At 36.9% G+C, this 25,631-nt stretch overlaps 1 protein-coding gene across 1 annotated transcript in view; it reads right to left on the reverse strand.

Moving 5' to 3' along the window:
- Nucleotides 1-25,631, reverse strand: part of LOC140166356 (venom phosphodiesterase-like) — a 60,198-nt gene that overhangs the window by 19,677 nt on the left and 14,890 nt on the right. Inside the window, exons 6-15 of the mRNA XM_072189801.1 lie at nt 20,210-20,286; nt 19,392-19,523; nt 17,870-18,009; nt 10,663-10,728; nt 8,384-8,456; nt 7,871-8,023; nt 5,528-5,606; nt 4,529-4,575; nt 4,094-4,215; nt 2,009-2,084 (exon numbers count right to left, since the gene is read on the reverse strand). Coding sequence (XP_072045902.1) covers nt 2,009-2,084; nt 4,094-4,215; nt 4,529-4,575; nt 5,528-5,606; nt 7,871-8,023; nt 8,384-8,456; nt 10,663-10,728; nt 17,870-18,009; nt 19,392-19,523; nt 20,210-20,286 — 965 coding nt within the window. The remainder of the gene's footprint in view (nt 1-2,008; nt 2,085-4,093; nt 4,216-4,528; nt 4,576-5,527; nt 5,607-7,870; nt 8,024-8,383; nt 8,457-10,662; nt 10,729-17,869; nt 18,010-19,391; nt 19,524-20,209; nt 20,287-25,631) is intronic.

The following is a 25,631-nucleotide window of genomic DNA, read 5'->3' on the forward strand; positions in this document are numbered from 1 at the left end:
TGTCCTGCGAAGATCACTGTTCAGGAAAGTCCATCGTTTACCTGACTTTATATATCCTTTGCGTATAAAATCCTTGCACAGATGACAGTTTTCAAAATGGTGCTACTTTTACCAGTCACTCACTTCCTCCAGGAAATCGATCCACTTTATTGACAGATGCGTTATTTCATAAACCAGACTCTGACAAGTCGACTGAAGAGTATTAATTGCTTGGGGAGGAGCACTTTCGTGTACTAAAAATTTCCGTCGTTATTGCTGTATTAACAGTACATTATTGGCTATGCAAAGTGACTGGTTCACTCTTTGAAACACATTTACGACTAACACATTAGATAGTCTACAATAACTCTCTTCATAAAATCTGCCGTGAGAAAATGTTTTATTTCTTTATATACTCACAAAAACCCAAATTCTATTAATAGCTCATCATGCACAACAGTGCACATTCTGGAAAACTGGTTTTTCCCAAGATTATTAATACACCTTGACTGAATTGAGTATAGCAACTAATTGGTGTTTCCCTAAAACACACAACCTCTTGGATGATTACATGAAAGGGGATATCTCTCATGAGATAATTGTAAAAGATTACTCAGGGCACATCACAACATTATGAAATAACATTAAAATGGCTGCAGATCCCTAGACCGGGTACCTTGGCTGGTCTTTACTCTTCTGGTTCGCTCGAAATTCGCAGCATTTCCCAGCTGTATAAAGAAGGTCATGCTTCTAAGTTTGTGCATCTTAAAAGAAGCTTCGACTCAAGAGTTTAGGATGCGTTGGTATCAAAGCTGACTAGAGAAGAATCATTTTCTCGTAAATTTTCCATAATTCATTATAGTCAGAACTTGTACAATGAAGCTGTTAAAGCTCTGGAAAATAATCCGACCCGTAGCAATCCAGTGCCCACAAAAAAAAGGTATTGTTGGTAAGATCAAAGAGTTTGTCACTGATGAAATCCGTAACCTGTGGAATTCTAAAGTTAAAGAATTGCTGGTTCAAGGCCGGTTTCTCCAGCTTATTCACTTAGAACAGAATTGTTTTACTTGGAAACATATAATGTATGCGCTTCCACGTGGTGTCTTACAATTTGCGCTCAACGCAGCCACAGATTCCCTCCCTACATTGACCAACTTGGGGAGGTGGCGCCTAAGATCAGCTAATAATGTCAAATGCCCTTTGTGTCAAAACAGCCAAACTCTCCATCATGTGTTGAACTTTTGCAAAACAAAACTTGATCAAGGAAGGTACACATGGCGCCATGATTCGGTTTTGAACTATTTGGTGTCTCTTTTTAAGAACTCTGACAATACTAATGACTATCATGTTTATGCTGATCTCGGAGGTAAAAAGGAGAAACAGTCACAACAGTTCCACCTGATGTTCTTCCTACCTCCCAGCGCCCTGATCTTGTCATTCATTGGCCTCATCTCAGCAAGATTTGTATTATTGAGTTAACCATACCCTTCGAAACAAACATTGTTAATGCCCATCAGAGGAAACTCGACAAATATGCAAGTCTTGTTAATGATCTTACCGAAAAGGGGTTCAAAGTCAATATTCATGCTTTTGAAATTGGTAGTAGAGGTTACCTATCTCCTGAAAACACATCTACTCTTAAGTCCCTTATACATCTCTCTGGTACAACTCAAACTTTTAAGAACGTTCGGAATAATCTTATGAAAATCGTCCTGTGCACATCTTTTAGTTTATATTGTTCCAAATCCGAACCATCATGGATTGATCCACCACTGTTTAAACTATAATGTCTTTTAACAATTGTTTTTTTTTATAAATATTTTATCTTGCCGGAGACTCGCTGGTCGGGTATCTCCGTGTCCTAGATTTTTCACTGCCAGTTTGTACTATTTTATATGTATTTTATTGTTGCTATATTTATTTTATTCATGTATCATTATTTGTCTTTGTATATGTAATTAATGAGAATAAACTGGCTGATTTAATAAAAAAACAATGAAAGCAACGACAATAAAAGCAATGCACTTACCATCATATCTTCTGTAAACGGATCGTAGCCATCATTTGCCCCTCGACAATTGTCTCGATTGTAGCCAGTTTCCTCTCTGCATAAAGTAAATTGTTGTTAAACCTTAACATGGAAAGTTACTCATAGATAAACGACACTTATAGCCTATGTTTATGTTTATAGCTGTAGCGAGGTTGCAAAGTAATAAAAGGAGAATAACAACAACGGTCTTACGGTGGTACTACGCCCCCTGATCAATTTTGTGTCCAATTTTGCATTTTTCTCAAAAAATAATTACGCACTGGTAACAAAAGTTATGTATATTATAGGGGCAAGAAATCCAATTACTTCATTGAAATGTTAGTGATTCAAGACAAATGGTTCATTATATTATGTTAAGAAATGAGATACATTCTAGCTAGCGGTACCTCACTCATTTTTTATCATAAATAAATTATTTACATTACATTATGTACCACTTGTCTTGAGTCACTGAAATTCCAGTGCAGTAACTGGATTCCTTGCCTCCATGCATGGATTTAGAGGGGGCACAGCCGGCCTGTGCCCCCCCTTTGGCGGATCCCAAAAAGAAAAAAAGAAAAAAAAAGAAAAGAAAGAGAAAAGAAGGAGAAAAAGAAAAGAGGAAAAGAAAAGAAAGGGAAAAAAGAAAAGAAAAGTAAAAAGAAAACGGATCAACGTAAAAAAAAGAAAGAAAATCTTCGGACCTGTAGCCTAATAAATCTGTAGTGAGTATCATACACCGGGGTGGCACTCCAGGCACGGATTCAGGGGGCGGCGCCCCCTTCCTCCCCCTCCCCCCAAAAAAAGAGGAAAAGAGGAAAAGAAGTATCAGAAGTAGGCCCTATAGTACTTGTTGATTTCTTCTGGCCCGTCGATGATGCAGAGCCCGTCACATTTTGTCATCAAAGTCAGTATTAATATACGGACTCCATGCTGGATTCGATCCATGCATGCTTTAAATTGCGAATCTCCGAGTCTAAGGCCTATTAAAGTGTCAGTGTAACATTTTACAAATTGAGTTCGGGCCCTGTTTTGTTTTAAAAAGCAATGATATACTCTCGTATAGTGTAAAACAGATGCACCAAAAGGCTTCAATTGGACTTTCATTTTGCAAAATTTCCAAATTTCGGAGGGGGAACATCAGACAACCCCCTGCCTATATAAACAACTGCCCGTTTTCGCTTCTGTATTTCACACCCAGCACTCTGAATTTATACAATAACAGTGAAAACAGGTGGCTTCAATTGGCCTGTCATTTTGCAAATTTCATATTTTCGGCTTTTTTTCACACTCATATTTTACACCATAATAGTGCCAAAATGGTCCACCAAATGGCTTCAATTAGGTTTTTATTTTGCAAATGTTTCTCAGACACCCCCCCATGTCGCGCAACGTTATGGGTACATATAAAGCAATAATTTTACAAGAGGTCAAAACTTGTCCATGAATGGCTTCAATTGGGCCGTCTTTTTGCAAATTTTACGCTTTTTCAAACTAATATTTTACACAATAATGTTGACAAAATGGTCCACCAAATGACTTCACTTGAGACTTCATTTTCCAAAAGTTTCTCACTTCTGAGGGGGGCACATCCCCCCTCAGACACTCCCCTGCGTCGCGCAAGCACTCCGCGATGACCGCTTCGCGGCCATTTCATACATTTTTTTTTATTTTCAGGAGCGTGCCCCCCCTTTCTCGAAATCCTGTATCCGCCCCTGCTTGCCTCTATAATATGTATATAACTTTTGTTACCAGCGTGTTATTATTTTTTGAGAAAAATGCAAAACAGAGTCACAAATTTATCAAGTGGTGTAGTACCGCCTTAATATAGTTCATCATCATTTATTGATAAAAATCGTTACTTCACCAATATTTTATGATATCGCACCAAGTACCTGCAGAGCACGTGAGCGCACCCCCATACACACCCCGCACCGCATATCCGCCCATCCGCATTAATATATTTGTACACCTCATCCGCACAAAGACAAACCCACATACTATTACCCCCCCCCCCACCCCAAACACCACACCCACCCCTACACGTCCCTAAGAAGGATATAAACAGAAATAGAAAACTCATACTTTGCAAACGTCCATCCATTTTGCATAAGAACCACTGCCTCCTCAAGATGGTGTCCGTAAGCCCCGTGTAACCGACTCGGCAAGAAATCCGTCAGGTATGCCTGACCATGATCAACTTTGCACTGAAGACATAAAAAGGACAAAAATGGACAGTAGTGCAGGGATGTCTAAGTTTTCAGGCTTAATCATGATTTCAGGATTTGTTATCTTTGATTTCAAATACTTTTGTAAGAAAAAGTAGAGCTTTTGGGGTTTTCAGTCAATTTTGTTATGGATATACAAGGAACTGTGTTATCAAAGATAGAGATAAATTATATGTTAAAGGGTTTATCAGCATGCATTAGCATGAAGAGGAAGAAGAAGTTAACCCTGAATAATGGTATTTCTACCCTTTCTTCGATGGCTATTTAGAATTAACTGAGACATGTGAGATACCTGTAGATAGTCGATTACTTTGTCTTCAGAATCCATATCGGAGGGAGCTGAAACGAAATATACGGAGAAAAAAATAAAAAATATTAATAAAAAAAGCATCCACCAGTCCATTGGAGATTCTTCAATCTTTTATGTAATCACCTTAAAAACGTAATCAATTATACTAACAACGGCGAGTGTTCATATCGTTATGCGTTCGGCAGACAGCCGAATCCGTATTCGTCTTTTTTATAAATTCACCTTACGCATGAACTATTTTGCGAATTAAGGCGATCAGCAAAAGACGGTGGCATACAGGGTTAGGTAATGTTAAAAAATTAATTTAAAATTAATTCGGCTGTCTGCCGAACTCATAACGAATTATATTTCAAATCTCACTGGATGAAAACTTTTAAAACATGCCACTGAGTATTAATAAAGCAACGGTTGCTTCCATTTCACTTCTTCGCATTACCATTTACATGTATTACATGCAGCGCCCAGTTTACAGACCACAGCATCTTGCGAAAGGTAGTGAGCTTTGGCAACAATTGCATCAATCATTTCATAGCGAGCGTGTAGAAGAATCAAACATCACAGATACTTTTGTAAGTCGTGTGGTTCTTGAATTATGTTGTAACAGATGGCTAAAACAATATCACTTTCAAAGTACCGTATATGACTTGTAGAATGAAATTCTTCAAAACATCAAGGTGTTATTTTCAATAACATATTGATTTAGGTAATGAATGATCTTTTTGACTGCCTGAACCCACAATACTTAATCAACATCTAAGAGCCTTTAAAACTACTTGAAAGACATCAATATTTTCTAAAGTACCATGAAGAATAAAATAAAGCCACGTATAGACGCCTCGTGGCAAATAATGCATATTTATATGCAATCATGTCTTGGTGCTGCATTCATTAACCTACATATTAAATGCAAAATAATGCTTCAAAAGTGGCTTTCACCTGCCTTGTAATAAAAATAGATTAATGGTCAAAATAACAACAAACCTGATGGTTTTGGAGTGATTCTAGACATTGATCCCAGATAGTCAGGACTTATGATGTGATCATCTACGTCGTTAATATCCTGTAATAAAACAATACTATCAACGATGATTTATAAAGAAAGACCGAGATAAAAAGACTAAATCGCGTCTGACGTCGGGTAAAGGCGCGCCGTGATTGGTTGCCAACCTGCGCAGTACGGTATTTTCTGCCTAGTTGTCGGAATTTCAGACGCGAACTAGTCTTTTTATCTCTGTCTTTCATTATAGTTCCATAGCACTTTTACAGCTGTGGATTTTTCATAGCACTTTTACAGCTGTGGATTCTGTCTCCTGGATACCCTACTTCTTTTTGTGTCACTTTCTTGCTTTATTTTACACTTAGGGGACATTTCCATTACACAGACGATTGATTTCTGGTTATTCGTTGCTTAGATAACCCAATTTTACAGTTACGCAATCCGTTTGCAAACACATGTAAAATAATGAAAAGCAATGTCGAACATCCTTTGATAAATTTACACAATAACATAAAAATGTCAACACATCTTTATTATACAATTCTACAGCCAGAATGATGCATTCAGTGTATTCGCGTTTATTACTGACATTTTAAAGTTGTTTTCCCGTCTTTGCAATGCCTGAGGATTTATTGTGTTTACCTTGTGCTTTAAATAGCGTAAATAAATAGCATAATCCAAAACTTTAACATACTAATCCTTCGATTTCAATCTAGACCCTCCCTCGGGTCCATGGATAACGACTGGTAATGTAGACTATGTAACATTTTAGATCAACCCAATCGGTGTGGGGAGCGGTCACTGAATTTTAGCGATCACTATAGGAGGTGTATTCAGTGTGGTGGCATCGATAAGTGAAGAAAGGGGAATTGGTTGTTGTCGCTGTGTATTTAGAAGCGGACTGGGGATAAAGGAATATTTTTAAAGGCCATATCGTTCCATTATCCAGAGACCGAACCGGACCGAGACTGTGAGACAGTCTAATTTCAATCCATCTTACATCAATAGATGATAGACGTCATCATCGCAACATGTGACATATTACCTGCAACACTCATCCCACTGAGGGGGGGGGGGAGGGGGTTGTTGCATCCCTTAATTTTCTATTTTAAAAGTCATACTCTTATTTGATACCAATGTATAGCTGTAGATCTCCTCTATCCAGTGATACCAAAATAAGTACAACATTCCCCACATAATGTCGCTATGATGTCATAATGTGAGAGCGCCCTTACCAAATTGGGACATTCTGGCAAAAGTATAGTTAAATTGATTGTTGGTTAAATATTCCGCGAATTGCGGATTTTTCGAGTTAAAAGTTGATATCTCTTGGAATAATTACAAAAGAGCAAAATGAAAATCATAGATTTGACTGTAGAAGCCTTTGGTTGGCCTCGCCTCCTGGTCATTTTTGATGGTCGGGTAAGGTGCTGGAGTATAATTTTATCGGTAAAATGAGCACATGGATCTACGATTAGCTTAAGTCGTTTGGGTAATAACAAAGGCAGTTTCTTTTATGCCAGATGGAAAGCCCAGGGATAAAACACCCCCTCTCCCTTTCAAAGTTCTAGGGTTAGATCATGTACATCCCAGAGATTGAGGTACTATTACTTGTACATCCATTTAAAATAATCTTTTACATATCCTAAGAATTTGAACTTGAAAATTCTTCAGTGTGCCATAATATGTTGTGCAAAACTCACTAACAGGTACTTGTAATAAAAGCTCAAGTTCAGAATCTCTTAAAATATTTTCTGAATATAAGGGCCTCAAGGAAGAGAAGAGACTAATTGTGTTTTAAACTGATTGAGTGTCCCAGGTTAAAGAAGAAATAAAACAAACAAACATATACATATATTAATGATATTCGAAATATAATTAGACTCGACTAAAGAATGCAACGTCTTCCAAACTAATATTAAACTAACGTAGCCTGCCTAAAATACATTGATGTGTTTTAGATTAAGTAAAAAACAAAAATATTTCTGTCCCGGGTTTATTTTTAGAAAGGAAGCGAAATGGACTTTTAAGTATTAAAATACTTCCCACTAATATTTTCTGTGCCAAATTTCTATTGAAGACACATTCTTATTATGTCGTAGAATAGAGGACACCATTACCATTTCCCAATTCTATAATTTTGTGATAAATTATATGAAATATGTTTTATAGTGATAACCATATCATTTAAACATGACTGTTATTATTTAATACAAAGCATAACAAAAATGTAAATCAAAAATAATTTTCCTACAAGGAAGAGGGCAGGTGGAAAAATATTTCATTCACTTGGCATAATGTACCCCTATGAACATTGTGTGACTTACATCAGCTAAGTAGTAGACGTCATCGCAGTGTGTGTCCACCATACCATTTGTAGATACTACCACAAAATTAACACAATCTACGATTTGTTGTCTCATTAGCTCATCGAAGAGATGTCCTATGGCTGTGTCGATTTCTTTGAGAACATTTAGAACCTGGAAAGACAATGTAAAATGTTGATGTTATATTTAGCATTATTTGCAAGTGCGTGATCACACTTAAGTTATGATTGAATCGTGTTCTGGAACCTGAAGAAATGGGATGTGTTATGTGAAAGCACGTACCGTATATTGGTCATATACAGAAAGAAAGGTTTTATCAGAATACGGTATATAGAGGTAACTGTCATCGCTCTCATTCGATCCAGTTTGTTTTATAGTATTTTTCTGTATCTTTTTTTCTTCCTTTTTGCCCATCGCACATTTATCATTTCTTTATTGTCTTTTTTAGCTGTTCACAATTACAGGTTTTTTTTAAATATGATAACAATTATTATTCGGCGGCAGCAGACATACCTCATTAGACGATGCGCCATATTTTCTTCCCGTTCGACCAGGATCTTCAAAGTACACGGTAGTAAAGGTCGGCCTTGTGATATTAATATAAAACAAATTGAATACAAACAGGTTTACAAGTAAAACAACATCAGTTAATTATTTATTGTGATGTAGAACGCATCTAAAGCGTATATTATTTCCATATTAGCGATGGGTGCATCGCTCAGTTCGATACGCCGCTAGTCCGACACGCCTGTAGTCCGACACACCGCTAGTCCGACTACACAAATTCCCTATACTTAGGGGTGCGTCAGTCCGAAAATGAAAAACACTGCGCTAGTCCGAAAAAAGCATGCGCTAGTCCTTAAATGAAAACCACTGCAACAGTCCGACACGCCGCTAGTCCGAATCTGAAAAGCAATCCGACACGCCGCTAGTCCGAATCCGAAAAACACTTCTTCAGTCCGACACTGCACTAGTCTCAAACTGAAAACCATAGCGCTAGTCCGAAACTAAAAACCACAGCGCTTGTCCGACTCCGAAAAACACTGCGCTAGTCCGAATCTGAAAAACACTGCGCTAGTCTGAATATCAGACTAGTGCAGTGTTTCCCAAATTCAGATTCGGACTAGCGCAGTGTTTTTCAAATTCGGACTGGGGCGCAATGGTTTTCAGTTTCAGACTAGCGCAGTGGTTTTCAGTTTTGGACTAGCGGCGTGTCGGACTGGCAGAGTGTATTTTAGATTTGGACTAGCGGCGTGTCGGACTGATCACTCGCACCTGCAAGATTAGTATCTTTGAAAAGAACGGTATTGTATTTAATCTATGATTGCAGACATGCACAGGTGATGTGTGCAACCTGCTTTTAGTGCAGCGCGATATATTCAAAAATGTTTTACCCTATTGATATGGTAGTTAATCCGATTATTACATCACTCCGCCAGCGAACAGCACAGGTATCTACAATTATTACCATTGATTTGACTGACAAAAGGCAGCGACGCAGGCATATTAGGCGTATATTTCGTCGTTTACGGACTATACATTGTATTTTTACATAACAAATTGTTGTTTTCCCCGACTCTGTAATACCGTAATGCCTTATATGAATGTTTAAGATTCCTTATCACAAAATATTCCATTTGGCTTCCTGAGACTACTTTGTTGGAGTTATTTCAAGCATGTACAGATGTACCAGTTTCAGTTTTCAGTTTCAGTTTATTTCACCTTTAAATAATTATTACAGAGTAAAGCAAAATCATATGGTAGGAAACCAAACAGAGCAGAGCTCGACAATTGTTGGCCACCCTTTACAATATTAAGTTAAACATTCAGGACGAAACACAATCAAAGACGTATGAGGACATAATTATGTGCAGACAAAGACCGGACAGGACACGTGAGACAGACAATGTTGGCTATGGTTTAAGATTACCTATTATACATAATAGTAATAATAATTTTCAAATTACATGATGAAACATTACACAAACTAACGAGATTATTTATAACGAGATAATAACTCAGATTTGTACTTATTTTTTGAAGCTTGTCAGAGTAAGTGAATCTTTGGTATTTAAACTAATATTGTTCCATAGTATAGGCCCTTGTCGTCTAACAGTGTTACGGGCTAAATCATTTTTAAAATGATGAGCTCTATACATTTCCGATGACCTAGTATTATATGCATGAATCGTACTAGCTTTAATAAAATAATTTGAAAAAAAAATATCTGGTAAAAGATCATTATAAAATTTGTACATGAAAATTGCTTTCTGCAGTTTGTGGATATCATAGACTGTGAGACTATTGAATGAAGCAAAAAGGGGCGGAGTGTGGGCAAGAAAGTGAGAATTTGAACACCTTTGTACCGCCTTTGATCGCGCATGTAAACACGGCAGGTCTTTGAGTCAACTCGCGCGATTTAATAGTACTACTTGCACTGGAGCACGCACTGACGTCACAAATGGGCTTTACTCTCGAGGTACACTCTTGACGAAGCCAACGGACTAATCCATTTGGCTCCCTCGAGTGAGTGCGTCATTCTAGTATAATAATTTAGTTCGGTAATTACTTTTCCCGACTCTGCAATATATGAAGATTATGAGTCTCATTACTGGCGTAATTTTATCTTTAAAATATGTGCAATACCGTTCATAAAAACAGTATAATATATTCCTTATTACTTGACACCTGTTACGAATTTTGAGAATTTCTGATAGTTATTATTCTATGTATATATTTAATTCCAGAACAAAATCATTTTCGGCAATCAAATTTTTGTGTACTACTTTTACCTTCGGTTTGCAGGTAAATTCAGCCATTCCAAAACTTGTTTCATTTTCGTCATGTAACCAATTGTACTGAAAAAAAAACCCGAAATGTGAAAAGTTAACGCGTTATCTGTGATCAGGTATTAAATGTGTTGCTCAAATATAGCGTTAGCGTTACATAACAGTCATACACAGTTAGCTAATCTTAGAAAACTATTGAGACAAATAAAGCGGACACACAAGAGGTATGGGAATGAAATATTGTATTGAAACATTAAATTTAACAAAATTATTGCTTAGGTTTAGAATTATGGGCTCTTTTCAAAAAGTAAAGATACTTTATATGAGCAGTACATTAACCAATAACCAGTATTATGTTGATTTATGATATTATTGTCGTCAATATGATTTAGTAGCATAAATGATTTAGATCGCAAAACATATCGTTTTATCCTTTTCTTCTGCTTCACCTTAAAGTTTCACCTGGACATCGCATTGGACCCATGCAGTGTTTATGCACATGCGTCGGTGTAATACAATGCAGTGGTGTATAGCCAGCAGGGGCGAAGGGAGTAAGAAAATAGTAAAAAAATGGTCAAAAGGTACCAAAACAACAACAACAACTAAAATCACCTTTGGCTATGCGACTGATGTCTCAAGTATTTATTTTTTTAAAGCAATATGCAGCATTTTTTTTTTGTAGAGTAGAACGTATAGTATAGTATAGTGTCATAATCATCATCTGAAATAATTGGGTTATGCATATTTTATTCCTGGGACTTTCTAGGTAATTGGCGCAATGCATGCAAGAAACTACTTGTAAATAAAACATTTTTCGTCACCAAAGGTAATTGTCATATCCAAATCAAACCTGTAAACCCATGTGAAAAGAATCCTAATTGTCTGACACTTAACAAATCTAGAGTAAACATGGTAAATGCATGTAATGCTGTAAACAAGTGTGTTGATGGAGAAGGAGTCAATAAAAATACTGTCGTTGGGTGTTGCTCAAAAATTGTCAATATCACTTTCAGTCAGAGCTTTCAGTATACTGTTACAAAAACCGCTGCATGACGTGACGATATGGTCTAAGTAACACAAAGTATATACTTGCATATTGTTAAATGCGTGGTATTCTAGAGCATTGCTGGAATATCCACTTGCTGGATTGAGGTTAATTAAGTATTCTAAGGATTTTCGTGACTATGTTGGTAAAGCCATCATGCTCTACTATAATTCAGTTAAGGTTGCGAAAATCAAGCTAAGGTTGAGAACTTCAATAGTTACCAGAATTATAGAGGGCATAGTGAAGGGATAGCGGTAAGTCATTGATTGTGGAAATTGGCAAGGGAATCTACACGGTTTGTTTGTTTGATTATCCCAATGTTCCCGAATATGATTTGTTTATAAAATTAAATAATTAAAGTTTAAAACGGATGTCGGGAAGGATAGAAAGACGGTGAAATGTACAGTGAAGAAAACAGAAACCAACATCGTATCTAAAATTTCGCGCTAAACACTTTTTTAGTTGAACCGCAAAAACCACGCCCATATTTTATATGTTATATAATTGTGACCCGGCAGCACAAACGAGCCGTAAATTCCCTAAATTGTATTCTCAGTATTCTTTGTTACGGTGTAAAATGTGTACGAAGGTCGTATTCATCGATAACTTAAGCTGGCCCGACATCCGTCTTATTTTGATAGTCAAAGACTAATCAATAATCCTATTGTTGAAGTGGATAATAAGCTTCTACCTTAGATGGCCGGCTATAGAACTTTTAATAGCTCTGGTCTTTGATTGCTTTTGCTAAATCCTGTTCAAGTGGTGGGTTACCAGGCATTGTATTTTGTACAGGTATGCATAACCAACAATTAACAATGAGAGAACTTTCTTAAACCTCGTTGACTTGGGGATGATTTGAAATGACCGCCAATTATGACTGTTTGATATATATTGCCAGCAATGTGGAAAAAGAGACACATGTAAAAACGTAAAAAGCTATAATTTTGTTGAAGGAGCAAAGTTTAACAAACCATAACCCCGCTTCTGGATATCGTTTGAAGTCAAATGATATACCATTTTTAAGTTTATGGTGTTTATTTTTTAAACACGAAATACAACAAAATTGACCGGGGAGCAATTTACGGCTCATTCGCCGTGGACGGTCATGTACCTCCCCTCAAAAATAAGCCCACCTTTAGCTTGATTTCTAATCGAATAGAGGAGGCTCTTTAGGAAGTCTCTCACAGGATTAAGTGAGCATCCATTTTCTACAAAGAAAAACAACAATAAAAATTTTTTAAAGGCCAGAACAGGGCTCGATATATATAATTATGCACTTGACTTCACCGGGGAAAACGCAGATTGTGAAATTAGGCATACACAATATGTACCGGGATTTAAAGGAACGTATCGCCGCAACATCTGTGTATTTATCTTTCTATCTTTTTTCTTTCTATCTTTTTCACTTGTAAGTTTCACTGGACCCCGCATTGAATCCTTGCAGTGTTTATTCACACGCGTCATTATAACGCGCCATCTGTCGTAATGCGTCATTCTATATATATATAACTTTGCTCTCAAAATAAATATAACAACACTAAATCTAACCTAGATTCTAGAAATCCGGATGACATAGTTTACAAAGCATTCCATTTGAATTCCACACTCCCCTCGTTGAAGATTTAGCTAATGTCTTCCACATGATAAATGATTTAGTCACTTCCATTTGGAATACTCGCTTTAGTTAAGTTATGGAAGATATAGGTAAAGCCATAACATGCATAAGAAGAATATAGGTTTCAGAATAATTTCAAAATAATTAACACCAGCCAATTACATATGAAAAACATGGAACTCTGTGGAATAGTGGAAGTGGAAGGCTGTTCTTAAATCTTCCGCAGGGGTATGGAGGATTGCAAATGGCACAGCATATTGAAAGTGAAATTTAACGATTGTCTGAACGAAGGAGACATTGATGGCATATCATAATGCAATAATACATCGTGATTGGTGACATATTATAACACATTATGAAGGATGGGGATTCCGAAAATTCCGTTGAACATGAATGTGTTCAATATATTAATGACACAGCCTTAAAGCCAAAATGTTACCATTTTAAAAATCTTGAGCATGTCACGTTTTTCAACAGAGAACTTATGTGTTCCATTTAAAGGAGGATTTCGTGATCCTAGCATCCTCTTTTTATGACATGTTTCAGTACATATCCACGAAAAAAGCCTATTCCCAAAATTTCAGTTGATTCCGATTTTGCGTTTGTGAGTTATGCATAATTATGTGTATTACACTGCTCCATAGACAATGCGTTGTAATTTCGTTCTGGTGCACCAGAACGAAATTCAAATTTCACGATATCTTAGCTAAACGAATTAATCTGCAAGAGATATTTTGTACATACACATTATGTAGCCAGAGGTTTCCAGCGATATAAAAATCTCTTTTTTTGAGAAAAGTGGGGGGATGAGGCTGTGGATCACGAAATGTCCCTTTAATATATCCAAAGCATTGAAAAGTGATTAAACAAGACCAATACAAACAGAAACAAAAAGAGCACAAAACATGGTAATTTGAAACAACGTCAATGAAATTTTTTAAGCATTAAAAATCTAGTATTTGGTGTACAAATTTAAAAAAGGAATTTGAATTGCATTCAATGTATTTTTGGTATCGGAATTTCGGATTTCTTTTCTATCAGGATTTTTGATTTGGCAACTTGGTAACTGATAACTGTGCATTAACCAGTTTGTAGAAAAGGGTCATGTAGAAGTGGTATACATTGCAATTCCAATAACAAACAAGCCTAAAGGACTTAATAAAAACGTATGTGATACTGTCGCTTCCAGATATGTCACATTGGTTTTTCAGCTCGATAGACATGTTTTATATTGATACGACCGCTGGTAAATTGAACAAAAACCACAATAGCAAATATTATATAATAACATTTGAGCCAATAATAGTCATGTTTGAACCCATAGATTGCCCTGAACCAGTAATTTCATGTTTTACGCTTTGGCCACGGGCTATTAATGCGTTTCTATGCATACGTATATTCAATACTTCTTAATGTTCTTTATGAAACAAAATGGAATTGCGACAAATAATGCCTTAAATTACATTTTCAAAACAATGATTATTACGAAAAAAACAAAAAACGCATAAAAATGCGACTTTGAACTGAGACTGACAAAAAAAACATGTATTATTTTTATTAAAGTAGAGCGTTTACAATATATTTTATGTATCATCATTATCCCAAATGGAAAATGTGAGCTATAATTGAGTGAGCATATTATATTTCTGGTACTTTCTAGGTGATTAGTGCATTGCATTGTAAGCTATAGGCTATATTAGTGAATTATAAAGAAACTACTTGTAAATGAAACATTTTTTGTCACCACAGGAATTGTCATATCCAAATCACAAAACTACCATGACTACTGAGCCATATTTGGTAACACGAAGAAGGTTGTTGTTGCGATCCTCCCCCGTTAATTTTCAATTATAAACGGCATATACCGTTATATTTGGTAATAATAAACATCTCAAAAAAGTAACTACCCCCCCCCCCCCTTATATTAAATAATGACCAATATTCAAAAACGGGTAATTGTATTACAAATCAGAAAAATACGTTGGAAGCAGAATTTATTTCTGCACATTTTGACACCACATTTACAGCAATTGACTAAATATTGACGTCACAGCGTACATTTAAATCAATGTAACCCAAGATTTGAAAGTTGCAGTAAATTGTATTGATTTTTTATTCAGTGTAATGGAAGGAAATCTGTGTAATGATATCTGAGTGTTTTTGCATTGTAAAAATTTGTATGTAAGTGCAACTTTCAAATGTGGACCCGGGATCTGGCCTCAAAATTGACATTAAATTGACCGGTGTTTTATTGTCTTCTGGGCTATCGTATCAAATGAGGAATCAAAATGCGCAGAAATAAATTCTGCTTCCAACGCATTTTACAGATTTGTAATACAATAGCCCCTTTTTGAATAATGGCCATTATTTAAGGGGGGTTAGTTACTTTTTTGAGATGTTTATATAGCTATGGGTCTTCTCTATCCAGTGATACTAAACTAAGTACAAAATATTCTCCACATAATGTCGCTATGACGTCATAATGTGGGGGCGCCCATGCAAATTTGGGATATTCTGACTATGTACAAAAGTATAGGCTAAATTGATTTTCGGCTAAATATTCTACAAAAATGCGATTTTCACCGAATTTTCTGCAAAATATAAAAGGAATGACTAACAAGTAAAAAGTTAGTAACTCTTGAAATAATTTCACAAGAGCGAAATGAAAATCATTGGGGCCTCACCACGCCCCCCCCCCCCCTGGTCATCTTTGATGGCCGGTCCTACCTCCGGGTAAGGTGCTGGGGTATACATTTTATCACCAAAATGAGCGCAAAGGATGTATCTACGATTAGCTTAGGTCGTTTGGACGTAAACGAGTGCGTTTTTTTACGACGGATAAATCATAGGAGGTGGTACACCCCCCCCCCCCCTTCGTAGTTCTAGGCTTAATAGAGGATCGTTGTGAGATTTCACAAAACTTACACACGCAATTTTGTTCAAAGTTCGGTTCACGGATGTTTAAATGTATACGCTATGGTTGTCTATATACTAATCATCATCTAAAATAATAAAAAATCGCCGTCTTTTAATAGATTTTCTGTAAGATACCACTGGTGTGATTCTATGGATCCTTCAATCTATCAGAATAAAGCGAAGTCAGTTTCCTGTCAAATCTCTCAAAGCCCCTTTACGCACGTCAGGGATTCTGCGTGATTATGCTGGTGAAATAGTCATGCTTGACTTACAACAAGTTAAGGTTGAGAAAGTCAGGTTAAGGTTGAGAAAAATCAGGTCGGCGTGCTTTACATTAAGTTATACACTGAACTGCAATTCTTACTTAGAGGGCATCTTGAGAGAATACCGGTAAGTCATTGATTTTGGCTATTGGCGAGAGAATTTACAGGATTATTCCTGGATTTGACTTGTTCAGAATTGAATTTCACCGACAATTCATAAACGTTTGATTGACTTTTCCACCTAATGTCCACTTCGATATACAGATTGGCCCACAGCCACAGGGTTTTATTTTCCACGGAGGAAAAACGTCAAGAAGGACCTGGTTCAAATAAGAATGAGACTACTTATCCATTGTTATACGGAGGTAGTTTAGTTAAAATTCAAATTCTTAGAGTCAATGCATGAGATAATGTCGAAGGAATCAACTGGACACGTCTGGTGAAGCCAATGTATTTTAAATGCTAATTCTTAAGCCGACGAGGTGACCAAAGGGATTTACAGGGGTTTGATAAAGCCGATGTTATACATGTTATATGACCTGGGTGATTTACCCGGGTGCGATAACACAGTTCTGATCAAATTCTTTAGCCGTGTTTTATGTGTCTTATTATCGTGCTTTTGCTTTTGGGGGATTACAGTAAGTCATAATCGAAAGATGAAACTGCGATTAATATTGGCAAAAACTCTAATTTTAACACTTGTGGCTAGCTGAGTGATTAAACACTTCAAGGTCTCTGCTCAGCAAAATGTATTCATTATTTTTGACCAATGTATTTATCATAACACGCAGCCTTTGCAACGTACAATATACCGTCGCAACCGGGATCAACTCCCTCGGGTTCAGTTCTACGTGTTCCATGCAAGTAGATTAAGAATCAGCAGTCAATTGTTTATGAAGAATATTTCTACGTTTCAAGTAAGATTGTTATAAGCCAAAAGGAAAGCAAAGATGGGAGTCATATAAAGTATTTTGTTTTATTTTCAAAGTAAAATAACATAACTGAAATCATATCTTAACAGATCCGTAAATACATTCACCGGGATTGTCCAGTATAGAAATTGTTCAGGATTGTACAATTACTCAACACCCAAACAGCGCCACCAACGTCAAGTACCAACATGAAGCAGACAATGAGGAGCGAGAGAATTGGTCATTCATTTCATGTTATACCTAATAATGTCTGGGTTTGTATACAAGAACTTTTGCAAATTATGATATCTTGACAGGTTAACACCCGGGGTTGACACGTTTCTATACTATTATTTTTTGCTTTGATGAAACCTTCAAAGTTAGAAAACTTGCAAAAGTAGATCAATCCATGCCAAAAAGTTAGAACCAGTGAATTTTACAAATTTCACAGAATACTTACTTGCCAAACGCTTTGTAATATGTAGGGCTTCTGTCTACGGTCTCTCCCGGGTGATGATCGTCTTCAACTTCCCCTAGATTGTTTCCAAGCCACGAATGACTGGCGGTGATTTTACCTTGCTTTCTTGCGAGCTGCCATAACTGTATGGGATAACAGAGCAGATCAGAATGCAAGAATCTTGGTGTAGATTAGTCATCCAGTAAATAACATAAAAGAAAATCATCACGTGACCAATCAGATGCCTGATGACGTTCGGAGTTACCGGACGCAACTGTCGCATGTAAGTTGCAAATTTTATTTCCAGAATTCGATTTAACCTTACCTTATAGAATTCAAGAATGTTGCATTGGCTGTGGTGATAAAATTTAATCGAACCAACAACAACAATAACAACAAATGTGTAGGATGGGTTTACCCCAGTGTCAAGTTGGCTCATATTTAAAAAATGTGAACTGAAATCGTGGAAAGTGAAAAACGGGAAGGCGCGGTGGAGCAACTGTTTATTATGTTTATGATCTTTGGTATTACGCGTACACGTGCTGCATGAGTTATGATCGGAAAGGCGTAGTATCGAACCAGGGCAGTGCCGCAAATACATTTTGCACTTTGGCAAGACGAACCCGTTATCTCTGCCGTCTCTCTCACCATCTCTACCCCCGGGGGTCACTCCCATTGTGGCCTGTACACCATCCGCGATAATGAAAACGCGTAAAAGGGTAGTTTTTCGTGGATATGCAAGATACGCGCGTAACGTGTTTAGGGTGTCAAAAACATGAAAAATTGGAAAAAGGGTATCAAAATTGCAATTGCTAAATACGCGGAAATGAAATTTAGGGTATGAAATTTGATGCAAGAAATAAAATCCCTGTTTAGGGTATCGTTTTAGCCAAGGGTTAAATCCTTGTTTAGGGTGCTTTTCAAAAGTTGATTATCGCGGATGGTGTACAGGCCACAATGGAAGTGACCCCCCCCCCGGGTCTCTACCTTAGGGTATAAGCGGGTGCCGTACCCGTGATGCCGGATAGCACCTTTATTGCTGGAGTCACGTGCAAAAGTCGTTGTACGGGGTTAGTGGCGTAAGACGAACACCCCACAACATGTTACCAGGATACGAGTTCACATCACTGGTTATTCTGACCACAACGTCTGGTCCAAGTGTCAAGGAAAAGGAGATATATAGACACTTCCCACTGGGCCTTGATGAGACAATGAACTAAACACGAAAGTTGTGAAATCAACCGATTTAAGATGGATATTTTTTTCCATATTCTTTACTTTTTAATACATTCATGAGGATGAATATACACGGTAAGGTCGCTGGCCAAAACAGCAGCAAACAACTTACTCTAATCCTTTGGGATAAAGGCAATACATGTATCTTAATCCATCCTTAGTTGTTGATATTCAATTTCTTAACATTTCTAAGAGATTTGTGTCTCTGTAGGATCAACAAAATGTAATCGTATTCGAACCGAGATTGATTTGATGTTTATTTTTGTCTGCATTTATCATGTTATCTTACCGCTGGATCATGATACCATCCTGCATCAATGCTACCATATCCCGTGGGGTCTGTTCGTGGAGCATATTCCTCATCAGTCTTATGATCCAAAATCCAATCAGATACAATCCCATGGAACTGGGGGTAGTAACCCTTCAATATACATAATGATAAAATCGGTTGAGTTTGTTGAAGTATTAAAGTAAGATTAAAGTAAGAACTTTCATAAGATCTGTGCAGTGCAGCCTTGGCAGTCGATTTATTTTAAAGTTTCAGAATATTGTTATACTTTGACCAAATTCCTGTAAGCAATGTATAAGAATTTTCTTGCAATATTAAATTTTGCTTGTATGCAACCGACATGTGCAAATTTCGTTGTGTAGCGGGTATAATTGGAAAAAATATTATTACACGGTATCTCAGAAACCCTCGATATTTATTTTAATAAAACTTCGAATTCTTTTCTTTCAAATATATCTTTGTAATTTTGTATTAATAAAACCAAGGTCTGGAGTGATTTCCTTGCAAAACGCGATATGCAAAATTCCCGGGCGCCGAAATTGTCTAGGGTACTGACAGCCCAGTAATCAGGTAATATAATGAAAGCTGACGAAAATTGAGCACATATAACCGTCGTTGCTCCAGACAACTTTGGCGCGGGAATTTTGAAATCGTTATTATGGTCAATATGAGATTTTTTAAAAATAAAACTGTGTGATTCGTGCTTGATAATTATTTTTCTAACATATGAGGCATAATGTTGTATTTCCAGACACTTAGTTTAATTATTTATGAGCACGTGTGAAAATGAAACGCAATACTTTGGTCCCTGCGCTTACCGATACTATCGTCCATAGGTTTGGTGCTGTTGTAGCTGGGAAAGATGCTCGCATATCTGCCGTTACACCACATTCACCTGAAGTAAATTATTAACACAATAGGGTTATGATAGACAAATAAAAATGAAATACATAAGAATATAATTTTTGCAGGCAAAGTATTGAAACATAATTTTCACTAAAAATGTTGGAAAATACAAGTAATTATAAATACATCAACCCGCAGGAAAGATGAATAGGTCCGAAAGCACTGCATGTAGTACGTGTGCGCGTGCCGTGCATTATACACCTCATTAATATACGCGATGTGTTTGAACCAATCATAGATAATAACTTTTAAATAGGCGGACGCAAATGCATGTTATTGACCATATCTCGTGACGTGGCTAAAAGTACGCTTTACAATGACCGCTTTGCGTGACGTATTATACATTCGAAGAATTTACGCGGGCGCTAGTTGCCGTATTATTTTGGACATCGCATGATTGATGGTTGCTAGCGGTATTCAGGGGCGTAGCAAGAGCCTCGGGGCCCATGGACAAGGAGCAATACGGGGCCTTTTAACATCTCCTTTATAAGCCTTATCCCTAAGGGAACAACCCGAAAGTTCGATGAAGTCCTATAAACGAACGTTCTTTCGTTAGGAGGCTGAACCCCCGGGGCTGAACCCCTCTCCTCCTGCTAAACGTAAATGTGAAATATCGAAAATTCCAGTATTTCAAGGCAAAAATGAAAACCAAGTAGTCCAAAATTATATGGTTTACTTAGCAATAAATTGGCAAAAATAATGGCCATTTGCGACTCACTTTTCTACAGATATTTAATCTTTAAGGTGGTACTACACCCCTGATAAATTTTGTGGCTAATTTTGCATTTTTCTCAAAAAATAACTACACACTGCTAACAAAAGTTATGTAAATTAGGGGCAACTAATCCAACTACTTCACTGAAATTTTTTAGTGATTCAAGACGAGTGGTTCATTATTTGTTAAGAAATGAGTTAGATTGTAGCGGTACCTCTTTTCTTTTCATAAATAACGTACCGCGTGTCTTGAGTCACTGAAATTCCAGTGCAGTAACTGGATTCCTTGCCCATATAATATACATAACTTTTGATACCAGTGTACTATTATTTTTGAGAAAATGCAAAAATAGTCACAAATTTATCAAGGGTGTAGTACCACCACTAATACATGACTTTAAGACCGCTGTAAAATACTTTACATTAACGGGGCATTTCGTGATCCACAGCCTCATCCCCCACTTTTCCCAAAAAAGTTGAGATTTTTACACCACTGGATACCTCTGGCTACATAATGTTTATGTACCAAATATTTCTTGCAGATTAATTCGTTTAGCAAAAATATCGTTAAATTTGAATTTCGTTCTGGTGCACCAGAACGAAATTACAACACATTGTCTATGGAGCAGTGTAATACACATAATCATGCATAACTCGCAAACGCAAAATCGGAATCAACTGAAATTTTGGAAATAAGCTTTTTCGTGGATATCTACTGAAAAATGTCACAAAAAGAGGATGCTAGGATCACGAAATCCTCCTTTAAGTAATTAACACACAGGAAACAAGAGGCAAACATTATGAATCTATGTTGCTGGTTTATTATATGACTAGGAATGATGCTAACGTACTTATTCATCTGTCATTGATGTGACCAGAGGATGATTTAAGGAAGCCCCATCATGCACTGTAAAAGTGTTATCACTAGAGTTTCAACTGCCACTTTACTTTTCAAATCCCATTGAATTCTGTGCAAAAGATGTTGTTTTAGAATTGTGTGTGTGTCATTATTACTTGGTCGATTTCAGATCTAAAGTGATGTATGCATGAAGGATAATTCACACCTTCTGTAGATAACATAAAATGTGAAATCGACCAGATTTTTGAAGGTGTTTTTATTGTAAATATATCTGTCCAAATTCAAATTTAACCATGCACGTGTATGCAGTGGGTGGGCAGTGGTGTCATGTTCACTCACACAGCTATGCTAACCGCAAGACTTGCTGGGTAGTGCTTAAATCATCCTCATCCATCTATAAAGCAGGGGTAGGCGACCTTTTTAACACGCTGGGCTAGAAATAAACAATGAAAAACTGTATAGGCTGCACATTTTTATTTTTATTAAAATCATTTACAATAATATTAATTTTGTAAACTATGTAAATTAATTCATATGTTTCCATGTTTCTAAAGTCTAATCCCTGTACAGTCTGTCCACTTAGAAGTACAAACCAAATCTGTGGCATCCGGGGTCGATGCTTTGCGTCACACGCGAGCGCGACGCGACGCGTAAAGAGCGTGGTGTACAAATCGCGCAGCAGTTGGCGCACCAAAGAAGCATTGCGCTGAAATAATTATTCTCATACCTCCAGTTTCCGAGGTCTATTTACTTTGTACTTCTATGTGGACAGACTATAGTCCTAAAATGTATTGAATTATGGTTATGAATTTTGAAACTTTAATAGACTGCAAAAAAAATTGAAGAGGAAGTCATTCCATATCTTTATCATCGTAACTAAATTTAATAGTCCTGAGTCTACCTCTAACATGTGTAATGAACTTTATTCTGAGCTTTACAGAATTCACGGGTCATTTGATCATTATGAAAATTATTCATGTGTATTCTCATGAATCAAGAAGTCATGGAAACCTTTGAAAAAATAATGTATGCATAAATCCCAGTTATATAAATCATTCCATGTCAACGATTTACATGTTCTATAGAAAATATTTTACATTGAAATAAGAAAAAACATCCCACGTACACTCGTACGTACCGTACATGTACAGGGCTCCTTTCACCATGGACCTATGCATTTTAATAATAGTAGTGTTAATATACGATTTCAGTCAAATTTTAATTTGATTATTATTTGCCAAAAATTATGCAATATTATAAAAAAGTTTTCTGGTCATTTTAATCCAAACTAATGAAGTAACGAATGTGACAGAAAACTCATTACTATCTCATCCGCTTAACTGCTGTGTGCATTTGTTCTAAAACACAATGAATTTGGTTGAATCCAATTGGGACTGGTATGTGTAAACATTACAATTATGGCAAAAAAATCAGTTTTTGAAAAAAAAATGACCAATCTCGTTTCAAAACATCATACATTATGGCTTCAATAGAGATTCAACATAATATAACCTGTAGGGGCAAACTTGCTTTGCTCCCCTGGTTAGCAGAAGCTTGGTACTAAATAATACAATCTTCGATGACTCGAAACCAACAACAAAAAGTGACACAAATCATCACAAATCCAAGGATACACTTTAGCTGAAACGTATCTTGATGATGTTTATTATCTTCACTTGCTATTCTTCTTCTTGTTCTTGTCACAAATACTAATTATGTTGGTTTAGGTAAAGATTAATTGTGTCTTTACCGAGAGCTTCTACACTACAATACTTCAAAATACAAGATGACAGCCTCCAGTGCCAAATTCGGCACCAAATTACATGTGATTGATGGGCTGCAGGCTATGTTTAGCTTATACTTCAAGGGCGCTCATCACATAAACAAACATGCCATAGGAATGCAATGATTAAGGATGCACAACACTTAAACAAACTTTGATTTTGGTAAATGGCATCAACATTCCGGCGCCTAATTGTCTGCTACCAGCAACAATTACTTCTTAAAACATAGTTTTGGTGTGCCATTTACTGACTGACAAAACTGAACCTTTTACAAGAGGTGCCTTTGTGACCCTTAAACTTCAAAACATCAAACTTGACTGATTTTGAAACATGAATAAAGTTTATGAAATCAAAAACCTTTATCTGATTCACTTGTGTGATAAAAAACTTGTATCAATGCTATGATTCAAAACAAAAAAAACATTTCAAAAATTTCAAGTGATTTGATCCAAAAGAAAAATAAACTGAGTTTTGGACATTTCAAAGTGATTTTAACTTCACATGAAAGAATTATTTAGCTTCATTTTACAAGATAGATGATGCTGCACTCAAGAGATAACTGCCCATGCCAACCAAAATTACTTGAAACAAAACCAAACAAAAACCCACACAACAGGCACATTTTGGTGAGATTGGAAAAGCCAACAGAACACATGGGAGATACTATTTAAGTGCAACATGATCACAACATATCAACATGAACACAACAATGTTTAGTTTGTAAACTAGAAATGCAGTCTGTTGCTGTCCTTTAGATGAAAGTACATAACTCCTTGCATGCGAATATCTTGTTTGGTATGATTGATGGAAATTTTGTCTTTTCAGGTAGAGCTGACTTAGCCAGTCGACCACCTACTCTGATTACTCCATCTTCTATAAATGGATTAAGTCTGTAGAGAGGACTTGCTTTCTTAATCTTGCCAACTTGTTGCAAGTCGTCTTCTGGCTGACTGTCATTACTTCTCAATTGCAGCTCTTTTAGTGTCTTAATTTCTTCTGGATATGCCTTGGTTTGGACATATACTATTACAGCTCTTTCTGCTTCTTGCATGTCAGCAACATTAAGCAAATCTGTAATGTTGCCATGCTCTTCATTCTCATCATTCTTTCTACCATCATCATCTCCATTATCAACTCTATCATCAACTCTATCATCATCTCTATCATGACAGATCTTACGGAGATATTTCTTGACTCTGAGGATCCATGCAACACAACGACAAAGTTGATACCATGAGGAGAATCGTGTAAGTAGTTTCTCCATTGTATCTGTTGCTTCTTCTGTCGACGCTGTGTTGACTACTAATTTCTTTTTAACTTCTGGATCATCAGCTAGCTCTTCAGCGCTGTTTCCAATGGTAGTCTTTGGCCACTGGTTTTCTGCTTTGTGTAAGAAGTCTGGACCATCAGTCCACCTTCTATTCTTGAGGAAGCAATCAACGGCTAAGCCCCTTGAGCAGTCGTCTGCAGGGTTTGAGCTGGTTCCTACATACTTCCATTGGTGTGGCTGGGAGCCATCTCTAATCAATGCGACTCGATTAGCCACAAAGGTGTGGAATCTGGCGGTGTCATTGTTAATATACTTGATCACGGTCTGACTATCAGTCCAGAAGTATGTGCTTTCGACCTTCAACTGTAGTTCCTTTTGCAACATGTTGTTGACCTTTACTGCCATTGCAGCTGCAGTTAACTCTAGGCGAGGTATAGTTATGATCTTCAAAGGAGCAACTCTTGCCTTGGCTGTCAGGAGAGTAAGATGCACTTGACCACTCTCGTTAACGAATCGTAAGTAACTCACTGAACCATACCCCTTCTGACTTGCATCACAGAAGTGGTGCATCTGAACTTCACTTTCTTCAAAGTCCTTGGGCTTGAAACATCTTTCGATGGTGAAATCTGACAATTTCGGAACTTCATCAAGCCATCTTTCCCAACGGGTCAGAAGCTCACTAGGAATAGACTCATCCCAACCAAGCT

Source organism: Amphiura filiformis, chromosome 12, assembly GCF_039555335.1.
Source record: "Amphiura filiformis chromosome 12, Afil_fr2py, whole genome shotgun sequence".
Lineage (NCBI taxonomy): Eukaryota > Metazoa > Echinodermata > Ophiuroidea > Amphilepidida > Amphiuridae > Amphiura > Amphiura filiformis.